Source organism: Sturnira hondurensis, unplaced genomic scaffold (genome assembly GCF_014824575.4).
Source record: "Sturnira hondurensis isolate 20B ecotype Veracruz unplaced genomic scaffold, ASM1482457v3 Scaffold0004136, whole genome shotgun sequence".
Lineage (NCBI taxonomy): Eukaryota > Metazoa > Chordata > Mammalia > Chiroptera > Phyllostomidae > Sturnira > Sturnira hondurensis.
In genome coordinates, this window is record NW_028076767.1 from 44,898,464 (window position 1) to 44,920,016 (window position 21,553).

The 21,553-nt window shown below is 36.4% G+C and overlaps 1 protein-coding gene and 1 pseudogene across 6 annotated transcripts in view; one reads left to right on the forward strand and one right to left on the reverse strand.

Annotated features, from left to right (window-relative positions):
- UBR3 (ubiquitin protein ligase E3 component n-recognin 3) overlaps positions 1 to 21,553 on the reverse strand; it is a 207,497-nt gene that overhangs the window by 57,079 nt on the left and 128,865 nt on the right. For 4 of the 6 annotated variants that reach the window (XM_037044489.1, XM_037044488.1, XM_037044493.1 and 1 more), the window contains 4 exons: positions 19,189 to 19,322; positions 10,323 to 10,433; positions 4,916 to 5,128; positions 3,572 to 3,708 (listed from right to left, as the gene is read on the reverse strand). In XM_037044489.1, the coding sequence (XP_036900384.1) occupies positions 3,572 to 3,708; positions 4,916 to 5,128; positions 10,323 to 10,433; positions 19,189 to 19,322 (595 nt within the window). The remainder of the gene's footprint in view (positions 1 to 3,571; positions 3,709 to 4,915; positions 5,129 to 10,322; positions 10,434 to 19,188; positions 19,323 to 21,553) is intronic. The other 2 variants (XM_037044492.1, XM_037044490.1) reach the window with 1 other exon arrangement.
- On the forward strand, positions 16,928 to 17,228 carry LOC118985834 (10 kDa heat shock protein, mitochondrial-like; annotated as a pseudogene).

Consider the following 21,553-nt stretch of genomic DNA (forward strand, 5'->3'; position numbering starts at 1 on the left):
CTGCTGAAAATCACAACACAATAGTTTTTCCTGTCCTCCTAAACAGATGATGTTAAAATAAAGATGTTCTGGAAGCAGGAGTTTTCTGAGCATTCAAACAATTTCTTCTTTACTGCCCTCAGAAAATCTTCTAAGGCTTCACCATACAAATAAAATTAAAAACAAAGATATACTCATTGTCCTAAAAAAACCAGCTCTGTTTTAGCTCTATTAAAGGAAATAATTTTACAGGCTAGTTACCCACTAGCCATATTTTGTTTCTAAACATCAAAAAATTTGAGCTCACCAAAGAGCAAACAAAATTACTTATTCAGCAGGAAGAAATTCAGCTCCAGGAAACTAGGGTTGCAGTCCTTGAATTACTAAGGTTAAATAAATAAACTTGTACATTCTAATCAACTGCATATTTAAGAATCATGACATTTAATTAAAAAGTTAAGTAATTCCAGTTAAGTTTATTTCTAAATATTTTATTTAAATACCTAAGCACTTCTGATATTAATATTTTAATGCCTACCTTTTAGGCAAAAATATCATATCTATAATCATAAATACTTATGAAATAAGGTTATATGCTAGGCATAAGATAATTATAAAGAATCTATTTTCCTAACTTGAGAAAATTACATCCCATTCAAATAATATACCAAATACTTTTCTTCCTTCAATTTCTGCTTTTGTTTTCTGAGTCAATCTGGTTTTTGTTTTCTTTTAAACGACTAGATAAAACTTAGAGAAGGCACACGATCTCACTGTGAAAACTTTGCAATGCCCTTGATAATTTTAACCAAAGAAAAATGAGGTTTCTAAATATTATACACCTTCTCATTCAGAATCATTATTTTACTGCTTTAGACTTTATCATTAAGGATCTGAGGAGTATGAGAGGAGAGAGTACATGTTCTCTATATATACACCTTTAGTAAATAACATTTGACATTTGTCTCTGCTTTTTTCTATAAAAGAGAAAAACTGAAATATGTTAATTTGAAAAGTCTCTTGCATTATCACAGCAAGCTTTATTATATAAGTTCAAACCAACAAAAAAGAATCTAAAAACTTCCACTAAACTAAATTTAAATCAAATTATTGGATTTATCATTCTACAGCAAAATGCCATATACAGATCATTCCCATTCAACCATGACTTTATTATAAGGTCAATCCTAATAAAATCAAAGGCATAAATATATACTCAACATAAGTGTGCATGTGTGCAGTCATGCATTGCATAGCAACACGTCAGGCAACAATGAACCCCATATACTATAGTAACCCCATAAGATGAGATGGAACTGAAAAACTCCTGTCCCCTAGCGGCGTCATAACTATCCTAACACCACAGCATATACAGTCCTCGAATGTCTATGGTGATCCTGGTGTGAACAAACCTACTGTGCTGCCAGTCATATAAAGTATAGCACATACAACTGTGGATAGTACATAGTACTTGATAATAATAAGCAACCATGTTACTGGTTTATGCATTTACTATACCACACTTTTTGTCATTATTTTAGAGTGCATTATTTTTAGTCATAAAAAAAGGTTTGCTATAAAACAGCACACCATGTTACACTGGCAGCCACCTTATATATTTCATGTTTACTGCATCTGTTTATTTTATTTTTTTTTCCTGTGCTTGATTTAATCTTGTATTTATTTGTATAGTAATATGTTATATAGGCTTGTAGCCTGGGAGCACCAGCCTATATCATACAGCCTAGGTGTGTGGGCTACGCCATCTAAGTTTGTGAAAGTACATTTTATGATGTTCACATGACAACAAAATCCCATATGGACACATTCCTCAGAACAGATCCCACTGTTCAGTAGTAGAGGACTGCCTGTTCTTGCGCACACACACAAATCATAACTGAGTTGACTGACATTCATCCCAATCTTCTACAGCATTATTACAACAACAGAGTACAAAAGTCTTATAGAACCTTGAAACCTTGGGCAATTAACTTATATTCAATTAAGAAATAAGTTATATTCAATTTAGATTATTCATAAACTGTATTTTACTGCAAGTATGCAATTGGTAACTGTCCAGAGACAAAATGTTAATTTAAACAGTTAAATTAACTGTTATATCTTCCCCCAAAGCATTCTGGATAAATAAACAACAACAATAGTCAGGAACATGCAAACTACAAAGTTACTTCCCAATTCATAAGATCCTTTTATATCAATCTATGTCCAGCATCTGCATTCTTAAGTCAAAGATTAGTGTTTCCTTATCTTGAGTCCTAACTTGCTTGCTGCAATTCTCCTGAATCTGGTTCCATAATTTTCCTGGGTTCTAAAGACCACACATAACTTTTTTACCCTTTGTTATCCTCTGTTCCAGGAATGAGCAAAAAGAATGGTCATGATGAAACTGTACTCATTTATGACCTATCAAAGCTAGATAGGAGAGGAAGAAAGAGGCTAAGAACTGAACACTAGAGCTGACTCAGGAGATCTCTAGTCCACCTCTGCCACTAATCTGCTCTGTGACCTCCAGTCACATTATCCCTCTAAATCTTGCCTACAACGACCCTGCTTGGACAAATATGAAGCACGCTTCTAGAGAGATCCAGGGGCCAAGAATATCAGTTCTGGCAGAACATGTTTACAAATTTCTAATTGTGCCTGTTTCTTCCCTATTTACTTCTTTTACGGTTTTCCATTTTCATTCAATTAAGTTTTCTAAAATTCCTATTTGGAACTATTTCTTAGATATTGAACGCCTACTCAGTCAATTAGACTAATCCTACCTAGTCTGAAAGTTGCAAGTTATTTACCGGTGCTTTCTTGAGCCTCCGGCTAACTACTAATAGAGGCTTAGGATATGCCTAATCTTATGCTTCCTCTCCTTTATTTAACCAACTATAGTCTTCAAGCACTGTATTAGATCTTTGATTAGGTTAAAACAAAATAAGTTCTTCTTACTGTTATTTTTTAATAAATAAATAGTGTTTAACATAGTACAATGTTTTAGTTCTCAATATTATCACTTGTTGACAGAACTCAAATAATGATTTCTCTTTTTTAAATAAAGATTTTATTCATCTACATTTAGAGAGAAGGGAAAGGAGGGAAAAAGAGAGGGAGAAAAATATGTATCGATTGTTTCTCTCACACCCCCAACCAGGGACTTGGCCTGCAACCCAGGCATGTGCCCTGCTGGGGAACTGAACTGGCGGCCTCTTTGTCTGCAGGACAACACTCAGCCCACTGAGCCACACCAGTCAGGGCTGAAGAGTGATTTCCTACCACTCTTCATATACAGTATCTACATGCTTTGAGGTAGATATCTGTCTCAAAACATTAATAACATACTTTTCCTACATATTACATAATGCTTAATAACACTTAACTCAGTAGTTCATTAAAATAAACTCTTGAGAAAAATGAAGAAAAACTATACTTTTACAGTCCTTCTAGGAGGTTCTAAAATTAGCCATAATTTCAACTAACATTAATAATATACTTTCTTCAAACAAATATGAATGACAATGAATAAAACAATGAACGTGACTAATACTGAGTAAATATAAGAATATATACTATACACACCTACCTAGCAACAGAGTACATGAAGAGAAAATCATTGTCTGGGGAACCTGGGGTCTTGCTATAGTCTCTGTACTTCTTCTGTGTTGTATTTTTTATATCTTTCATTACAGATTCCATTTCTTTACTTAAGTTGGTTTCAGACTGTTAAAAATATGAACAAAAATAAGAAGTTTAGTTATATTCCGTTTCCTCTAACAGAAGTCTAACACTATACTGTTTATCACATGAACATACTAGAAAACTAAATTTAAAAAGTGCATTAGCTATCTGCTATATATATATTTAGTGCAGAAAGATAAAACAGATCAAAGAATATTTTCTTTTATGTTTGATACTGGTAACACCATATAATCCAACCATGAACTAACCATACAAACTAAACAAATATTCTAAACAAATGAGTGGATGTTTAGAATATTTAAAATATTCTAAATGAATGAGTGGATGTCATTAAAATAATATTTTTGAATAATTCTCATGTTTATAAAAAACCTGCTTTTCATTTTTCAAAGACTGATATCAATGTCCCTTACTTTAAGCATATTTTAAACATGTAAAAATTCAGAATTACCAAAAAACAAAGCACACAGACTCTAAAATTAGTCTTCAACTGAGAAAAGGGACAGTTAGGAGATGATTCTGAGTAGCTTTCAAAATGAATGTTTCAAAAGTCAAACATTCAAAATTTTCATAAATTTATTGCATAAACGAGGCATAGCTGTCACGTCTCTCAAGAAATACATCATAAATATATCATAAAGGTGAAATACTTGAATTTAAATCAAATAAATCCTACTGGATGGGATAAAAGATGGGTTCACTCATATCAAATCACACAGTAAAATAGACAAACTTATGATTAATGATTCAATCAAGTATATACAATATTTATCCAAAACACACACAAATATGTGTGTTTATCTATAGTCATACATACATAAAATGTATGTGTGCATATGTATAAATAAATCATCTTAATCCTAATATACCTAATGGACATATTTTAAATGATTAGGCTATGCTTTATATTGCATGATACATAGATATAGTTTGTTTGGCTTTGTTTTTAAACATTTCAACATCTTTAAAAAGTTTAACCATATCTAAGCTTATGGGATTTCATGATCTGAGAAATATATATTAAAACTATAACAATTTAGATTAAGGAAAAATACAGCCTCTGGTAATGATTTGTTCTATTACTTTTATTTTTAATAACCACAAATAAAGAATAAAACCTCTAAAAGCAATTTCTACTAAATGTATAAAGGCCCAGAGTAATTTAAGAACAGAATGAAAATAAAAGCTAAAAAGCAGAGCTCAGTGAACCAGGTTTTTTCTGCCTTACAATGATGCTTACTGGGAAAGCTCCCGGCTGTCCCTGCAGCTCCTCCACTTCCTTTATGAGATCTTGCATGCTTTTGTTACTAGGACGTTGCCAAAGGTTATTTTCCACATTGCTTCCAGGATAACAAGGAAGAACACTGTTCGCAAACTGCCTACAGAGAGGACACGTGAATTCTCCTTTGTCCACTGAGAACCCCTGAAGAACCTGGTCATTCTAAAAGATGAAAGAAACATAAAAGACGTATGATGCACACCTTAACATAGAATAAAACTTATACCACTACATTTATAGTAAATAAATGAACCATACAAAAAAAGACATCTCTAATAGATGTCATAATAACATAAATGAAATCTCTCATTTAACTGTTGAAGCTTATAAAATCACTTCTTACATCATGGCAATCAAGCAATAGTTGCCATCACCAATGAACAGCTTAAGCACCCTACTCTTTTCTCAGTACTGAAACATTCAAGTAATGATGCAATCAATCTGAAGTGTGGATTTAAAATAAAGAGTAACTAAAAAGTAGGCCACATTAAAGTGGATCACCTTTCTCTCACCCCCTGCCCCTGTTTTCATAGTCTATCAGTGATTACTAGGGAGATTCTCCGAGTGCCCATGTAGGGAGGATAGACAGCTTTTGAGCATAAATTAGGCCAAATAAAATGTGATGTGTACTTCTGAATGTACTTCTAAGACACCTTAGAAGTAAGGTGTCTTAACTGCTGAACAGAACTGACTAGACTTTACGTAGTACATCTGTCTGGGTCTAACAGATAGAGGGAAGATTCAGAGTACTCAGAACATAAGTGTAATAGAAGGGGAATGAACACCTTCCTTCACATATTTCTAATAGAAAGAGGAGGGAAAAGAATTTTTCAAAAAGAAACACATAATACACATGAGCTCTTGCTCATGAGAGACTGTAATGCGTGCTAACTAAGCAGAGGACCTCAGACAAGCCTCCAGGCTGATACACCTGGTACGTCCTTTTGCCTGGCGCCATCCCCACACCTGTTGCGCCCCTTTGGGCCGTTGCTGTGTGCAGCCCTGTCACACCTCTTTCCCAGCAGTCTCTCTTATTCCGTTACTAACCTAACGCTTTGTCGCAAAATGTGTTTTTAATCCATTATGTATATGTGTGAATACGACCATATGACCATTATTACTAACAAGACAAAAATAATGAGAAAGTAAGATACAAAGAAATTAAATTTATTTGCCTATGGTTTAAAAAGGTAGTTAATGACAATGTCAGAGTGAACTTAGGTTTTCCAACTCTTAATTTAGTGCTCATTTCACTGTATCTTGGATCTCAAATACTTTGACCAATAGAACTGAGTTATACTTTTTTCACTTGTGACACTTAGTCTTTCAAGTTCTTAAAAATGTTACACCTTGTCTTCTTAAATCCAATTCCTTACACACTAATTAAACTATCACGGGTCAAGTGATGGCATAAAGAGTTATGATGTATCTGACTTGAGGCATCAACAATTGAAAAGCAGACAGAAACAACTACATTATAACAATAATAATGTAATAAATGCAACAAAGAAGGCTTCCCTGGGGAGGAGATCTGTGAGCTAAGTTTTAAAGACCCAAAGGAAGACTGTATTAGAAGGCAGGGGCAGTGGTCCTGGTCCCTGAAGGACGTTCTGTGAGAAGCTTCCCTACGGCCTTCATTTGACAGAATACTGTGTCCTCCTCCTCACCTTGTTTGAAACTCAGTTCTTTCCTGAGGCCTCCCCAGAAACCCTCTCAACCAACATCACTCGTTCCCCTTCATCCTCACATCTCAGCAGGCTTCTCATCTCCGATGATGGCTCAAGATCATTAATCTTGCATTCTCCTCTCTGTGCGGCTTGTGTCATCTGACAATACCACCCTTTTCCTTCCATTTTACTGGTCTTCATTGCCTTCAATCACATGAAGACTTTAGTACCAGATCAGTTCTCCTCATCATTCCAAGTCCTACCACCCTCCTATGAAACTTCAGTGTATGTCAACAACGCATCTTGCATCTGAATCCTTAACTCCTTGACCTAATCAGCTCCTATGAGCACCTGTTCTCCCAGGACCACACTCTTGTCTTGTGGTGACCCAAAATTATCCATGTCTGAAAATACTAATTTCACACATCTTACATTCTGACTGCCAACTCCCGTCTCCTTTAGTCCCTTACTTTTTGTCCCAGTTTATCAGGTCATTCCTGTTGTGCCTATACATCATGATCTACCTCTTCAAAAACTCTCAGGTCAATACTTCTCATTCCCCTCCACGTGTCCTTCCATCATACATACCTAACAAAACTTTCATACAAAATTAATCCAATGTATGACTTCTCCAATTCTACAAATCAAATGCTGTTAGGAAAAACAGAAATAACTTCTTCCACAAACTATTTCCAACCTCAGAAGCCCTGAATACTGCATGGTAATCTTGCTCTAACACCCTATGAAGCACTCTCTCACCCAAGTCCAAAGTGGTTTTTCAAAACCACCTCCTCACTTGTGAGCCCCTTGGCCTGCCCCAGCCTTTCCCTCTTTACTCGAGGAGAAAAAAAACTATAACTCCTGCCTTAGAAAGAAGAGGGTCAAGTCAGCTGCCTCGGCTTCCCGACTTCTCCCACCCCAAACATCCAGTTAATAAATCCTCAGTCCTCCCACGCACTTTCTTCCTCTGCCCCTCTGCTGATGTCTCCTAACCAGTCTCCCAACCACAGCGCTGCCAGTATGACTTACCTAATGAGAGGTAAATCTTATTACAAGTCAAAATCTTTCAGTGATCACCATCACCTTTCACCTTGATTCCTTCCTGTCTCTTATGCTGCACATACAATCTCTCACAAGACTCTTTATACATATATATGTATATATTCATATTCTATATATATTTCAAATATCCAGCCTCTTCTCCATCTCCACTGCCATGACCAAGCCCAGTCACCATCATCTCTTGCCTTCTCAATGATATCACCACATTCTTTCTTACTCTCCTGCAATCTCACAACAATCCCCCGCAATCTACACAACTACCACAATAAACTTCCGGAGCATGTCATATCTCTGCTTAAGAGTATTTAATGGCTTTAACGTATCTCTGGAAGGAATCTGTCTAAAGTCCAAATTCCTTACATGGAACACAAAGCCCTTTACAATATGACTCCTAATTACTTATCCAGTCTTATCTCCCATTACTCAAGCACCTCACTTCATGAAATGTTCTAGCACTTGGCAGATGTTCCGATAAGACCCTGTATACCAGGGGTGTCAAACTCATTTTCACCAGGGGCCACATGAGCCTTGCAGTTGCCTTCAAAGGGCTGACATATACTGCAACTGTTCATTTCTGTCTCCCTCAGTGCATAACAAACTCCTTAAGAGAAACTGTGTCCTGTTCACTACTGCATCCCAAAAATCTATCACAGCATCTAGAACACTATAGGAACTGCATAAATATTTGTTGAATAAATAACTGAATAAAGAGGTATGAAAAAGGAATGATGTGCTTATGGAGCTATTAGTTAACTCAATGCTGAAATGATGGAAGATAAAGCTAAAGCAACAGGCAAGCCCAGACCATGGAGGGCCCTGAATGCCATTCAAAGAAGAATAAACTTTATTCCACCAGGACTAAGTCAGTAAAGAATCTTTAAGACACAAGTCATCAGATTTACATTTTACAAAGATCAATGTAGTGATTAAACTAGACTTGGAATAAGGAAACTGATAAGAAAGCAAATGCAACAGTGAAGAGATAAAGGTATACACAAATATTCCCAGCAGAAGTGGGAATAATAAAGGCATAACATAGTCTAGTGAGAGTTAAGAGACAGAATCAGTAGAATTTGGTAAGTGACTGAATGTGAGAGGTAAAGAACAGAAAAAAAAGAGAGAAATCCACTGCTTCTGAGTTAGGAATATGAAAATAGAGTAGACCATGCTTTTAAGAAGTTGAGCTGAGAGAAAGATAAAGTCTGCAGTTAGAGGAGAATCCAAGGTCAAGCGAAGGAATTTTAAATGGCAGACGTTGGTGTCTTTATGAACTGAAAAGGGACAGACCAGACAGAAAAACTGAAGATGCAGAGAAAACAAATTTACTTACAGATAAATAAAAGCCCCTGTGGTAGTGGGGAGAATGGAATACTATGGTATAAACAGAAAGATGATTCCTCTGAAGAAGGAATACTATCTCAAAGACTAGAAAAGAAAGGATTGGTTGGGTGCAATCATTTACCAAGGAATTGAAAAGTAAAGTAGGAAGCCAAAGCAGTATGCGAAAGAGAACCACTGTTTTCTTGGTGATGGAGGAAGAGACAGCATCTGATAAGAGGGAAGGGATCTTGGGATGTAGCCGAAGAGTGGGATATGGGAGGCAAAGGTTTGGAATAGCTGCTAAGGAAACTAGAAGAGAAACCTGATCAAAGACAGGTATATGAATTGATAAGTAGTGTCTACAGTCTGTGATTCTAGTCTAGCAATTTCCAACCTTCTTCATATCATGGCACACAAATTCTACTTACTTAAATTTTGCAATATGCTAAAAATATATATATTGGGTTCAACAGAACCAACTCCTGCTTGAGTGTGATTGGTAGGGAATTCTATGACTATAATAATTTATGGTTTTAATTTGAACATTGTACCTAAACGTCATATGGTATGCTTCAGTGTGATATTGTTTGTTATGTTACAGAATTACATGCTTATGATTTTGTAATAAAAAGGGGGCATTATTTGTGCTGGCCCCTGTATTTTGCCAATCTGACAAAAGCAAAATGAAAATATTGATTTTTTTTATCAATTTTGATCAAAATTTTGATTCATCACACTGACTAAATAGTAAGGTGTTGCATGTTTTAGAAATTCTTCCAGCACACCGATGTGCTGTGGCACACTGGTTGAAAATTGCTGCTCTCATCTGAAACATTATTATAGAAAACCAGGAGTTTATGGAGGTGCTAGTCTACTTAGTTTTATGATTTTTTCTAGCAGGGCTAGCTGCCCAGGTCCATGACCAAAGGAGGTGGATTAAATGACTGGTATTACCAGTAGGATGGACAATGGGCAGGTGAGTGAGGCCAGGCAAGAGCTAATGCACTAGGGGAACAGGATCAAAGGACTAGAGATCTTGATGCCAGAAGCAAAACATATTTATAAGAGTGAAAATAAAAGAACTTATAAAAAATCGAATAATACAGTAGCAGAGTGAAGCTTAATATTTCAGAACTAGAATAGCAAAGAGTGAAATTACAGCCACGGAAGTCAGTTGCCAAAGTAGAGTGAAAACATGAAAGCTCTGAAGTCGAAGAGGTGAAGGAACTATAGTCTGGATAGTTCAAATGATACACATAATATCAAGAAAGATATATACACCTTTAAAAATGATTCAGTTAACTTACCCGTAAGGATTCCATGTAAGATTTATGACAATCTATATGTAATGTGTGGCCACAGGTTTGTACGTAAACACCTCCTTCCCAGCCAATCGATACTGCCAAGAGACAAGAACTCTTGAAAAAAAAAAGACAAAATCAATTAATTTTAAAGAAGTATAAACATGTTCAAATACACCCACATAAACCTCTGAATGATTTCGTATCATTACACTAATGTGAACTTTGTACTTTTGTGATATAAACTAATATCTGACTTGACAGCCTTAAGGCAACAGCTTTGAACTAGAATACCATAAAATTTTAGCTTCTAAAACTCTATGCTCATCATGAAAAATAATTATGAATTAGCTTTTCTCCACCTCATAAAATATAAGCTTTATATTTATATAAATATAAGCTCTCAATATTATACTTTAGTTCAGTGTAAACTATGCTGCTCTTGACCTTACCTGTCCTCTATGATACTTCATAACTCTGTCATTGACATTAACAATGTCCTTCTTGAAACGTCCACTTCCCTTTGGCTTCCATAATGAGACTCTCTTTTGGTTTTCCTCCCATCTCTTTAACCATTCGATTTAGGCCTCCTTTTAAGACTTTTCTGTCTTCCCCTTCCCTTTCAATGTTTATATTCCTCAAGGATTCTATTCTTAGTGTTACTCTTTCCTCATTAAAACTATTCTCCCTAAGTGATTTAATCAGTAAATTCAACTCCCTCCGAGCTGGGTGTCTTGCATGACTGACAGATACAAATATTTAGCTGCCAACCAGAAATCTCCAGTTTGACATACATCAGATAACATAAAATTAATGTGTCAAAAACTTGTCATTTTTTCCATTAATCTTTCCTTTCCTCCTGGTTTAAAAACTGTATAATCTATTTGGTCACCATATCAGAAAGCTAAGAGTCATTCTACATAATACCCTTTCCTTTGCACCACAGTCTTAGTTCCCAATCTGTACGTAATCTATTGAATAATACATGATGTTAGCCTGTCCTTTTCTCTACAGCATTCGAGTCTGTATCATTTGTTGTATGGGAGTGGGGGAGGAGGGGACTCATATCAAATTTATTTTCTTTCTTTTTAAAAAAATTTATTTAATTATTGTTCAAGTAGTTTTCTGTCTTTTACTCCCATCCCAGCCCACCTCCTGCTCCCCTAAAATTTCTTAACTGGTCCTCTTGGCTCTGATTTTATTTCTCCATGATGCATCGTCCTCCACATGGCTAATAACCCCCCAAAAGTGCCTTAACATTTACAAGGGTTTAATATAATACACAATTATATTAAAGGGAAGGGAAGGGAAACATTATATAAGCTAACTACATACTCATTTGAAATTGGTTTTGAAAGTTAATTGCTTCTATCTCCTCTTTCTCTTATATCTTCAAGTTCTTCTCTAATTCCTTCCCTTCAACCTATAAACAGGATTAAACATTCGCTTCCAAAATAACTTTGAGTTTTCATTTGGCGTCTATCAAATAGCACTTGGTCCTGAACTTGAGTTACCCTCTAGAGTCTGCAGTAAATGATGGCCAAGCAAGAGCAATATGAGGCATAAGGTCTAATATGAGTGACAGCTATGATGAAATATTTGAGAGCCACAAAAATTGAGTAAAACTTTACATTTTATTTCTATATTAGAAAGAAATTTATACATTATAAAAATGACCAGATCATCTTTAAACAATAGTAAACAAAGTTCCAATATTAAATCAAGACTCTTCATGAGCATCTGAAAGTTTAAAATAGTCCAGTGCAAAATGCTTCCCTGGCAGATTTAAATATGTGTGCAGCAACATAAATCAAACACTCACAGCAGGTGAACTAGCTCCTGCTGTTACAAATCAGAAAAACAACAGGAGACCTGCTCATCTCTGTTTTAGGACTTGGAGCTAGTTGAAGTAGAAGCAGATTGTGGCATTAGATCATTTTAGAATGGTTGGTAGTCTGTTAATAAACAAGCTGCTCTCTTTGACAATATATTATGAAGATGTAATTAATCTTCCTTTTAAAAGAGTATTTATTTAGACAAAGGGGAAGGGAGGAAGAGACATCAATGTGAGAGAGAAACATCAATCAGTTGCCTCTTGCACACACCTCAACCAGGGAGGAACCTACAACCTAGGCATGTGCTCTGATCAGGAATCAAACCAGTGACCTTTCACTATGTGGGATGATACCCAACTAACTGAGCCACACCAGCTATGGCTAATCTTTCTTTTTAATAAAAGCATTTAAGTTAAAATGGTAAGTCACTTGGTAATATAACTCTTAGATGTCTTATTTTAATCTGTTAAACTCAAAAAAAAGCATTTACTAATATGAGACTAATATTTCAGGAACACTTCGATGATGTGCCCAGCACTGTGCTTAAGTACTTACCATTGAATCTTCACAAACTCAATATTTATTAAAACATTACACAGTAAGGGGTATTATCTGTTTTACAAAAAAGGAATAAAGGCTTGCCAATTTCACTCAGTTATAAATAGTAGAGCACAAGTTCGAACCCAAGTCTATCTGACTCCAATGCTATGGTTCTTCCCCTACTGTGTTATAGCTCTCATATATAACTCCTCCGGGTTCAATAGTAACTGTACTGTCTGACATGACTAAAATTCTGCATGCATTTGACCAGAAGAGAGCAGAATCTACACAGTTTAATTCTATAATCAAAATCAGTGTCCACTGATAGTGAATCTTCTCTATACAGTCTATCATCTGACTACCAAACTTTGGTACTCTTTGCTAGAATAATTAAGAAATCCTATAAGCATCCACAACACACATAGCATATGCTAGCCCCTCAGGAACTATATAATTAAAGAAAAGGCTCTAGACCTTCAGAGGCACAGTTTAGGGATCATACCATATACAAGGCCCATCAGGAAAAAGTCCAGCCATTGTTAATATAATGAGAACAGTTTGTGTGACATCTATGTAACCTAGCAGCTAAATCCAGTAGACTGGAATGTGCATGTGTGAACAATGACAACTTCACTGTAGTAGTCACTGAAGGTGGCAGATGCTGTTGAGTGAGCATGTGTACTGTGTGGCTGTCGCATTCTGACTGAGTGAGTAGAGCAAAGAATCTGCATCAACTTTTGTGTTAACCTGGCTGGCGTAGCTCAGTGGATTGAGCGTGGGCTGCAAACCAAAGGGTCTGTGGTTTAATTCCCAGTCAGGGCACATGCCCTGGTTGCAGGCCAGGTCTTCAGTGGGGGCCACTTGAGAGTCAGCCACACATTGATGTTTCTTTACCTCTCTTTGTCCCTCCCCTCCCCTCTCTCTAAAAATCAATAAATAAAATCTTTTTAAAAATTTTGTGTTAAACTTGTACATTCCTCTGCAAAAACTATTCAGACAATTCAGAAGGTCACCCTATGGCCAACTAGTGATGGGCAGCTTCATTACAACAACACACCCACTCACGCATCATGTCTCATGCAGATTTTTCTGGCAAAACATCAAATCACCTGGGTTACTCCGCTCCCCTATAGCCCAGATTTGGTGCCCTGCAACTTCTGGTTTTCCCAAAACTAAAATCGCCTTTGAAAGGGAAGAGATTTCAGACCACTGATGAAATTCAGGTAAATATGATAGGGCAGCTAATGGCAAATGGAAAACTATATGCAGTCTGAAGGTGCCTACATTGAATGGCACCAAGGTATCATTGTCCTGTGTGCAATGCTTCTTGTATCTTACATCTTCTTCAATAAATGTTTCTTATTTTTTTATTACATAGCTAGATACCTTATGGACAGACCTTGTATACATAAAGCAACCATTATATTAAATGCACAAAAGTATAAATATAAAGTCTTACGATCACTAACAGATACATAATAAATATTCAGATTTCAGAATCTATTTTTAAAAAAGATCTTTTTCTAGAAATAATTAAGGATTCTGGCTCCAAGAAAGAGACACTCTACTTTTTCTCTCCTTTATTAGCTCTCCCCTTCCCTGAAAATTACTTCGCTCTGAGGTCTGGATTATATTTTGATTAAACCAAGTCATTTTTCTATTTGGCTTCAGGATTTACCTTCAACCATTTACTCTAAAGTTATTCGGACTTCTAGTCAGGATGGTGGCATAGGTAAACACACTTTGCCTCCTTGCACAACTACAGAAAAAAATTACAACCAGATCTCAAAACCAAACACCTAGAACCGTAAGAAAATAAACATGTATGGAAGTCTAAGAACCAAGGATTTAAAGAAGCCATATTTCTCCAGATGGGTAGGAGGGGCAGAGACGTGGAGATGGACAGAGGTGCAATGACCTGGTGTGGCAAGGGAGGTGGTAGAATGGGTGGTCCCGCGTTCATATGTGGTGGACAAAAACTGAAGGGATACCTCAGGAGCAAAGGATGACTGCCACAGGCCAGACCACACAGCCCAGGGTTAAAGCACCAGGAAGATAAATCTCCGTAACTACTGGCTGCAAAAACCAGTGCAGCTTGGGGCAGTAGAAGAAACTGCTGGATTTTCAGGAGACTCCACTTAATGGCCTGCGCAGACTTAGAATTTATGTAGGTTTACCCTCCTCTCGGATGCAGCACCACAGCAACAGCTGAAAGGGCACCAGGTGCACATAGAGAGTATGTGTGTGACCACAAACAGGACCAGTGCCAGGAAAACCTCCCGAGGCCAGGCAGAGGCATTTTCCCCTTCCCAAACCTACACAGAGTCACAAAATGGTGAAATGGGGTGCCCCTGCCCTGGAGATTACCTAAGGCTCTGTCCCACACAACTTACATGGCCTTTTCTACAATAGGCCATGCTACTAAAACCAGGAGTCAAAGAAACTCTTCCTAATGCACAGAAACAAACACAGGGAAGCTGCCAAATTGAGGAGACAAAGAAATACAACACAAACGAAAGAAAAGAGCAAAAACCCAGAAAAAGAATTAAATGAAATGAAGATAAGCAATTTATCAGATACAGAGTTCAGAGCACTAGTTATCAGGATGCTCAAAGAACTCAATGAATACAGCAAAAACATAAGGGAAGAAATGAAGGTTACACCAAGTAAAATAAAAAGAAAACTTACAGGGAACCCACAGTGGAGAGGATGAAGCCAAGCTTCAAATCAACAATTTGGCACATAAGGAAGAAATAAGCATTCAACCAGAACAGCAAGAAGATACAAGAATTTTTTTAAAAATGAGGATAGTATAAGGAGCCTCTGGGACATCTCCAAACATACCAACATCCAAATCATAGAGATGTCAGAAGGAGAAGAGGAGGAGCAAGAAACTGAAAACTTATTTGAAAAAATAATGAAAAAAAACTTTCCCAATTTGGTGAAGGAAATATACAAGCCCAGAAAGCACAGAGAGTCCCAAACAAGTTGTACCCAAATAGGACCACACCAAGACACACCATAATCAAAATGCCAAAGGTAAGATAAAGAGAGAATTTTAAAAGCAGCAAGAGAAAGGCAGATAGTCACCTACAAAGGAGTTCCCATAACACTGTCAGCTGATTTCTCAAAAGAAACTTTGCAGGCTACAAGGGACTGACAGGAAGTATTCAAAGTGACAAAAAAAACTAGGACCTACAACCTGGATTACTCTATCCAGCAACGCTATCATTTACAATGGGAGGGCAGATAAAGTACTTTCCAGACAAGGAAGAGCTAAAGGAGTTCATCATCACCAAGCCATTATTACATGAAATCTTAAAGGGACTTATTTAAGAGAAAGAAGATCAAAACTATGAACATAAAATGGCAACAAATTCACAACTATCAACAACTGAATCTAAAAAACAAACTAAGCAGACAACCAGAGCAGAACAAAATCAGAGATGGGAAGGTCATTTGGAGGGTTATCAGTTGGGAGGGAGAAGAGAAGAAAGAGTTGGGGGAAAGGCTTAGGGATTAAGAAGCATAATTGGTAGGTACAGAATAGACAGGGGTATGTTGAGAATAGTATAGAACAGAGGTATCAAATTCGTTTTCACCAGGGGCCACATCAGCCTCACTGTTGACTTCAAAGGGCCAAATGTAATGTTAGGACTGTATAAATGTAACTCCTCCTTAACTAGGGGCAAGGAGCTTGGTGCTGCCAGGCCGGTAACAAGGTGCCAGGCCGGATGAAACAAGGTGGAGGGCCAGATTCAGCCTGAGGGCCTAGTGCCTGCCACCTGTGGTACAGAAAATGGAGAAGCCAAAGAACTTACATGCATGAACTATGGACATGAACTAATAGGGAAACTGCTGGAAGCAATGGGGTAGTGGGCAGGGGAAGGCAAAGTGGGGAAATTTGGCACAACTGTAATAGCATAATTAAGAAAATATATTTTTAAAAATAAAAAAATGTAAGTGATTCAAAATAATAAAATTAAAATCAAGATTATTTGAGGAAACTAATCTAAATAAAGGTGTTAAACAATTTATATAAGCAAAACTCAGCACAGTTTCATTATTTTCTTCAAAACAAAGATATTTATCCATCTCTGACTAATAAAGTAATATATATGAGGACTCAAAAACCCTGGAATTTGGGGCCTTTTCCCAAGTTCACGTGTCCCACAGGCCCAATTGCTGGTGTCTCCATGGCACAAGAGCGGAGTACAAACTGTGGCGGCTGGAGCCATGGCAGGACAGGCATTTAGAACGTTTCTTCCCCTCCCTGAGTGTGGTTGAAAGGTTTGCTGCAGAAACTGTAACCAAAGGAGGCATTATGCTTCCAGAAAAATCTCAAGGAAAAGTATTGCAACAACCATAGTAGCTGTTGGATCAGGCTCCAAAGGAAACGGTGGAGAGATTCAACCAGTTAGCGTGAAACCTGGAGATAACGTTCTTCCAGAATACGGGGGCACCAAACTAGTTCTAGATGGCAGGTGTTAATTTCTTATTTAGAGATGGTGACATTCGTGGAAAGTGCCCAGCCTGAAATAAATCACTACTGAAATGGCATCACATGATGCAGTCCATTCCACAGAAGTACTGAAATCTTTCATCATGTAAATAATTTCTATGTCTCTTCCATAATAAACTCTGTTTTTTTTTTAAAAACAGAGTTCATATAAAACATTGTGTATGTACTCTTTCACATTTAATCTTCAGTCACCTTCAAAGTACTCTCCATCTGATGTAATACACCTATCGAGATTTCTCTCCACTGCGCAAAACAGTTTTTGAACTCATCAATTTTGATACCCTTTAGTGCTTCTTTTTTTGTTTCTCCTCTTCTACATCAGCAAACATTTCCCTTTGAGGATTTTTTTCATCCAGGGAAAACAAAAAAACTTGCCTGGGGCAAGATCCAGTGAACAGGGAGGGTGCAGTGTGGGGGTCATGCTGTTTTAGGTCTAAAAGCTGAACATTCAGTGTAGTGTGGGCAGATGTGCTTATAAGTCCACCCGTCATGAATTGGGCAAATGCAACAGCATAACCAATAGAATATATTTAAAAAGAAAGGGGCAAATGCATTGAAAGTGTCTTCAAAAAAAATTCCATGAAACTAAATGAAACCTCTCACAACAACGCCACCTGGGGCACTGATAGAGATGGGTTCCCAGAAGACTCACCTAGCAGGGAAAGCCTGTCCTACAAGGGGCCCACCCTCCAGAAGATAATTCTGTTTGGGGGGGTCCCTCCCTCATATACACTGTAAGACATTCAAAGAATAAACAAAAAAGTATGAAAGTTTGTGTGTATAAATTTAAAAAAAAAAAGAAAGTTTGTGTGTTTATATCTTTTTCCAAATAATAATAATTTCATTTTAAAGCCTCAAAATATATGGAAGCAGGATGCCCCTGAACTACCTAATAAAGCCTAATACCCGAGCCTTCCTAAATTGCTGCATGAAAGATCATTACAAGCCTTATCAAACTGATGAAGAAATTGAGTGTTTGTTTGTCTGAGTTCACATTATTAAGAAATGGCAGAATCAAGACCAAACTAGTGTTTCTGATCTGGACTCTTTCTACACTACAGGACGCCTCCACAATTAGAACCCTCCTCTCCTCCAAATTTCCCCATAAACCTCCTCAGTCCAAACCGCTGAACCACACTCCATCTCCTACCATCACCAGGTCAGTTACTGTTTATTCTCATTAAGCATTCTGTCTTTTACCTATCCTTTTAGTTTCTTCCATACATTCCAGTGTATTATGAGCAAAAATTATATATATATATATATATATATATATATATATATATATTTGGAAATCTATCAAGATTATGATCTCAAACAGTTAAATAAAAATAATGCTTCACTTTACAATTTAAGCAATTTATTGTAATCTGTTTACTTAAGATACAAAATCCAAAAAACTACAGGTGAAAAAACCCCATTTGATAATCCAGTCAGGAAACATTAAAAATGTACAGAAAGTTTATAAAGAAATTAAAGCTGCTGCAACTAAATAAATAAAATTGGTCTTCCAAGACATATGACAACTGAGCACTAAATTCACTAGGTACAAAAGCTGGACAAAAATCCACCAAGTTCACAAGAAATCATAGAAGCCATGTATTAAATCTGACCCTACATTATATTTAAACAGCATGAGATTTTACTGTCTATCTTATATGAAAGTAAAATAAGGAGGTAAAAATCTTCATAAAATATCCATTCCATATCTAAAAGTTTTTATAGAGTTAATACTTATTATTCCATTATACTGAATTTGTACACCTCCCATTAAACAAACTTAAAACACAGGTATAACATTTATAACCTGAAATGTTTACTTATTCACAGATTTGCATTTTACTATTCACAAATTAATTTTTTCTAATAAACTTTCAGATTCCGAATTAGAGTGACATTTATTAGAAGAAAAAATACAAAACTCTTGCCATGCATTTTGCAAACAAAAATACTCACTGATAAAAATGGTACTCACGTCCTTAAAATAACGCTGTAATAATGAGAGCCTCACGTCGTGAACTGCTGCACACGTGTCCCAAGGGTAAATCTGCTCCTCTTCAGTGATGGGCAGCATTTTGGGCTCAATGTTGTCACGGCACTGCCCCAAAACTACATTAACGTCAGAGATAAGAGCTCATTAAATGACCAGCATACAGACCTGGTTCACCATAAAAGCTGCTATTTACCCCCAGCTACACTAATTTTTGCACTATTTGAATATTTATAAAGATCCCAAAAAGGTGGTATTCTAGCTCTAACTTCAAATATGCCAATATTTAATCTTTTAAATAACATGAAATGTGAATATGAACTTTAGATGAATGGATGATGGAGGATAGTTTCCCAAGTCTGTCCACTGAAAAGGTCTAGAAGTTATGACACTCCAGTATCAATACACTTCATTTATAAATACACTATTTCTCATGAAAAGGAAAGAGATTCTTAAAGGAAAACCTGAATCCAGGGTTGGGGATGAGTTCAAGATGAATCTGGAATTTTGGGTAATAAAGATCAAGGGTAATTGTAACCCTGAGGGAGCAGGTCATGAGGACATAAAGGAGTTCTGACTGGTCAAATCTGAGAAATTTTCAGTACTGAAAAGAATAATAATGGTAACAGATAATATATTCATTGATTCAGATGAGGAACATTAATTAAAAGGATAAAGGATAAATTGTTAGCATCTCAATGTATCATCATCCTATAGATCACCTACCACCTTAGGCAAGTGACCAAACCTCGCTGGCCTCATCAACAACAGGACAAGCTGTCACTGTGAACCTCATGCTACAAAGAACTGACTTAGACTCTTCAAACATTTTTAAAGGGCTGGAGAAACTGTCTTAGAGTAAAGGAGACTAATGAGAAAGGGTAACTAAACACAATGCATAATCTTTCCTTGGCTCTTGGATCAAGAAACAAAGGCTTTGCTATAAAAAATATTGGGATGATTGAGAGAAGATGAACATGCAGTATTAGATGTTATTAATATCAAATGTCTCAGGTATAATAATGATACTTGGTTATATAAAAATATCATTGTCTTAAGAGATACAGTCTAAAGTATTTAGAAATAGAATGTCATGATGTCTGCCATCATTTACTGAAGAGGAAAGGAAAAGAAAAATAAATATGACAATATATTAACTATTGGTGATTATAAGTAAAAAGTATTCAACTTCTCTGTAGATAAAAAACTTCCCAAATGAAAAACTAGAAAAAGAGGCGTATGGCAAAAGGAGAAAAACACATACTACGATTTTATTGTAAAACATCAAAGCACAAAAAAGGGAGTGGAGATAAGGAGAGAAAAGAAAAATAAATATGACAATATATTAACCATTGGTAATTGTAAGTAAAAGGTACTCAACTTCTCTGTAGATAAAAAAACTTCCCAAATGAAAAACTGAGAAAAGAGGTGTATGGCAAAAGGAGAAAAACACATACTACGATTTTATTGTAAAACATCAAAACACAAAAAAAGGGAGTGGGGATACAAACATAGGGTGGTATACATTATTATAAGACTCATCAGCATGGGACGAGCCATTATTAGGAAAGGGAATATCAGGTGTACCCTTGTGGGCCAGGCCCCAAGTTTTGAAGAGATTTACAGTAGCAGCAGAAAGAAGAGAAGCAAATAAATCCTAGCAACTACAAAACAATTAATTATCCATGATGTATAATTCTAATACACTTCTGAATTGGTTTGTTAGTATTTCACCATATCTTTATGTGGATTTTGTACCAGGGTAATGCTGGGCTCATAGGATAAGTTAGGAAGTGTTTCTTCCTTTTTTTTTTTGACAAGCCCGAGAAGAACTGTTGTTCATTATTTAAATGATTGTTAGAAAACCAGGGAAGTTATCTGGTCTTCGGCTTTATTTATTCAGATGTTTTTAATTATTGACTCAGTTTCTTTACTTATTTAAGATCTGTTCAAATTCGCTATTTCTTCTTGAATCAGTTTTGGTAGTTTGTTTTCAAAACTTATCCATTTCATCTAGTACACCAAATTTGTTGACATAAAATTATTCATAATATTCTCTTAAAGTCCTTTTTATTTCTGTAAGATCTGCAGTAATGTCCTCATTTTTGCTTCTAATTTTTTAAAAGATTGTATTTATTTATCTTTAGAGGGGAAGGGAAGGAGAGAAATATCAATGTATGGTCACCTCTCATTGAGTCCCCTGCTGGGAACTGGCCTGAAACCCAGGCATGTGCCCTGACTGGGAATCAAACCACAAGCCCAAGCTCAATTCACTGAGCTATATCAGCCAGGGCTGCTTCTGATTTTTTTAAAACTATTTGTGTGTTCTCTCTTTTTTCCTTGGTCACTC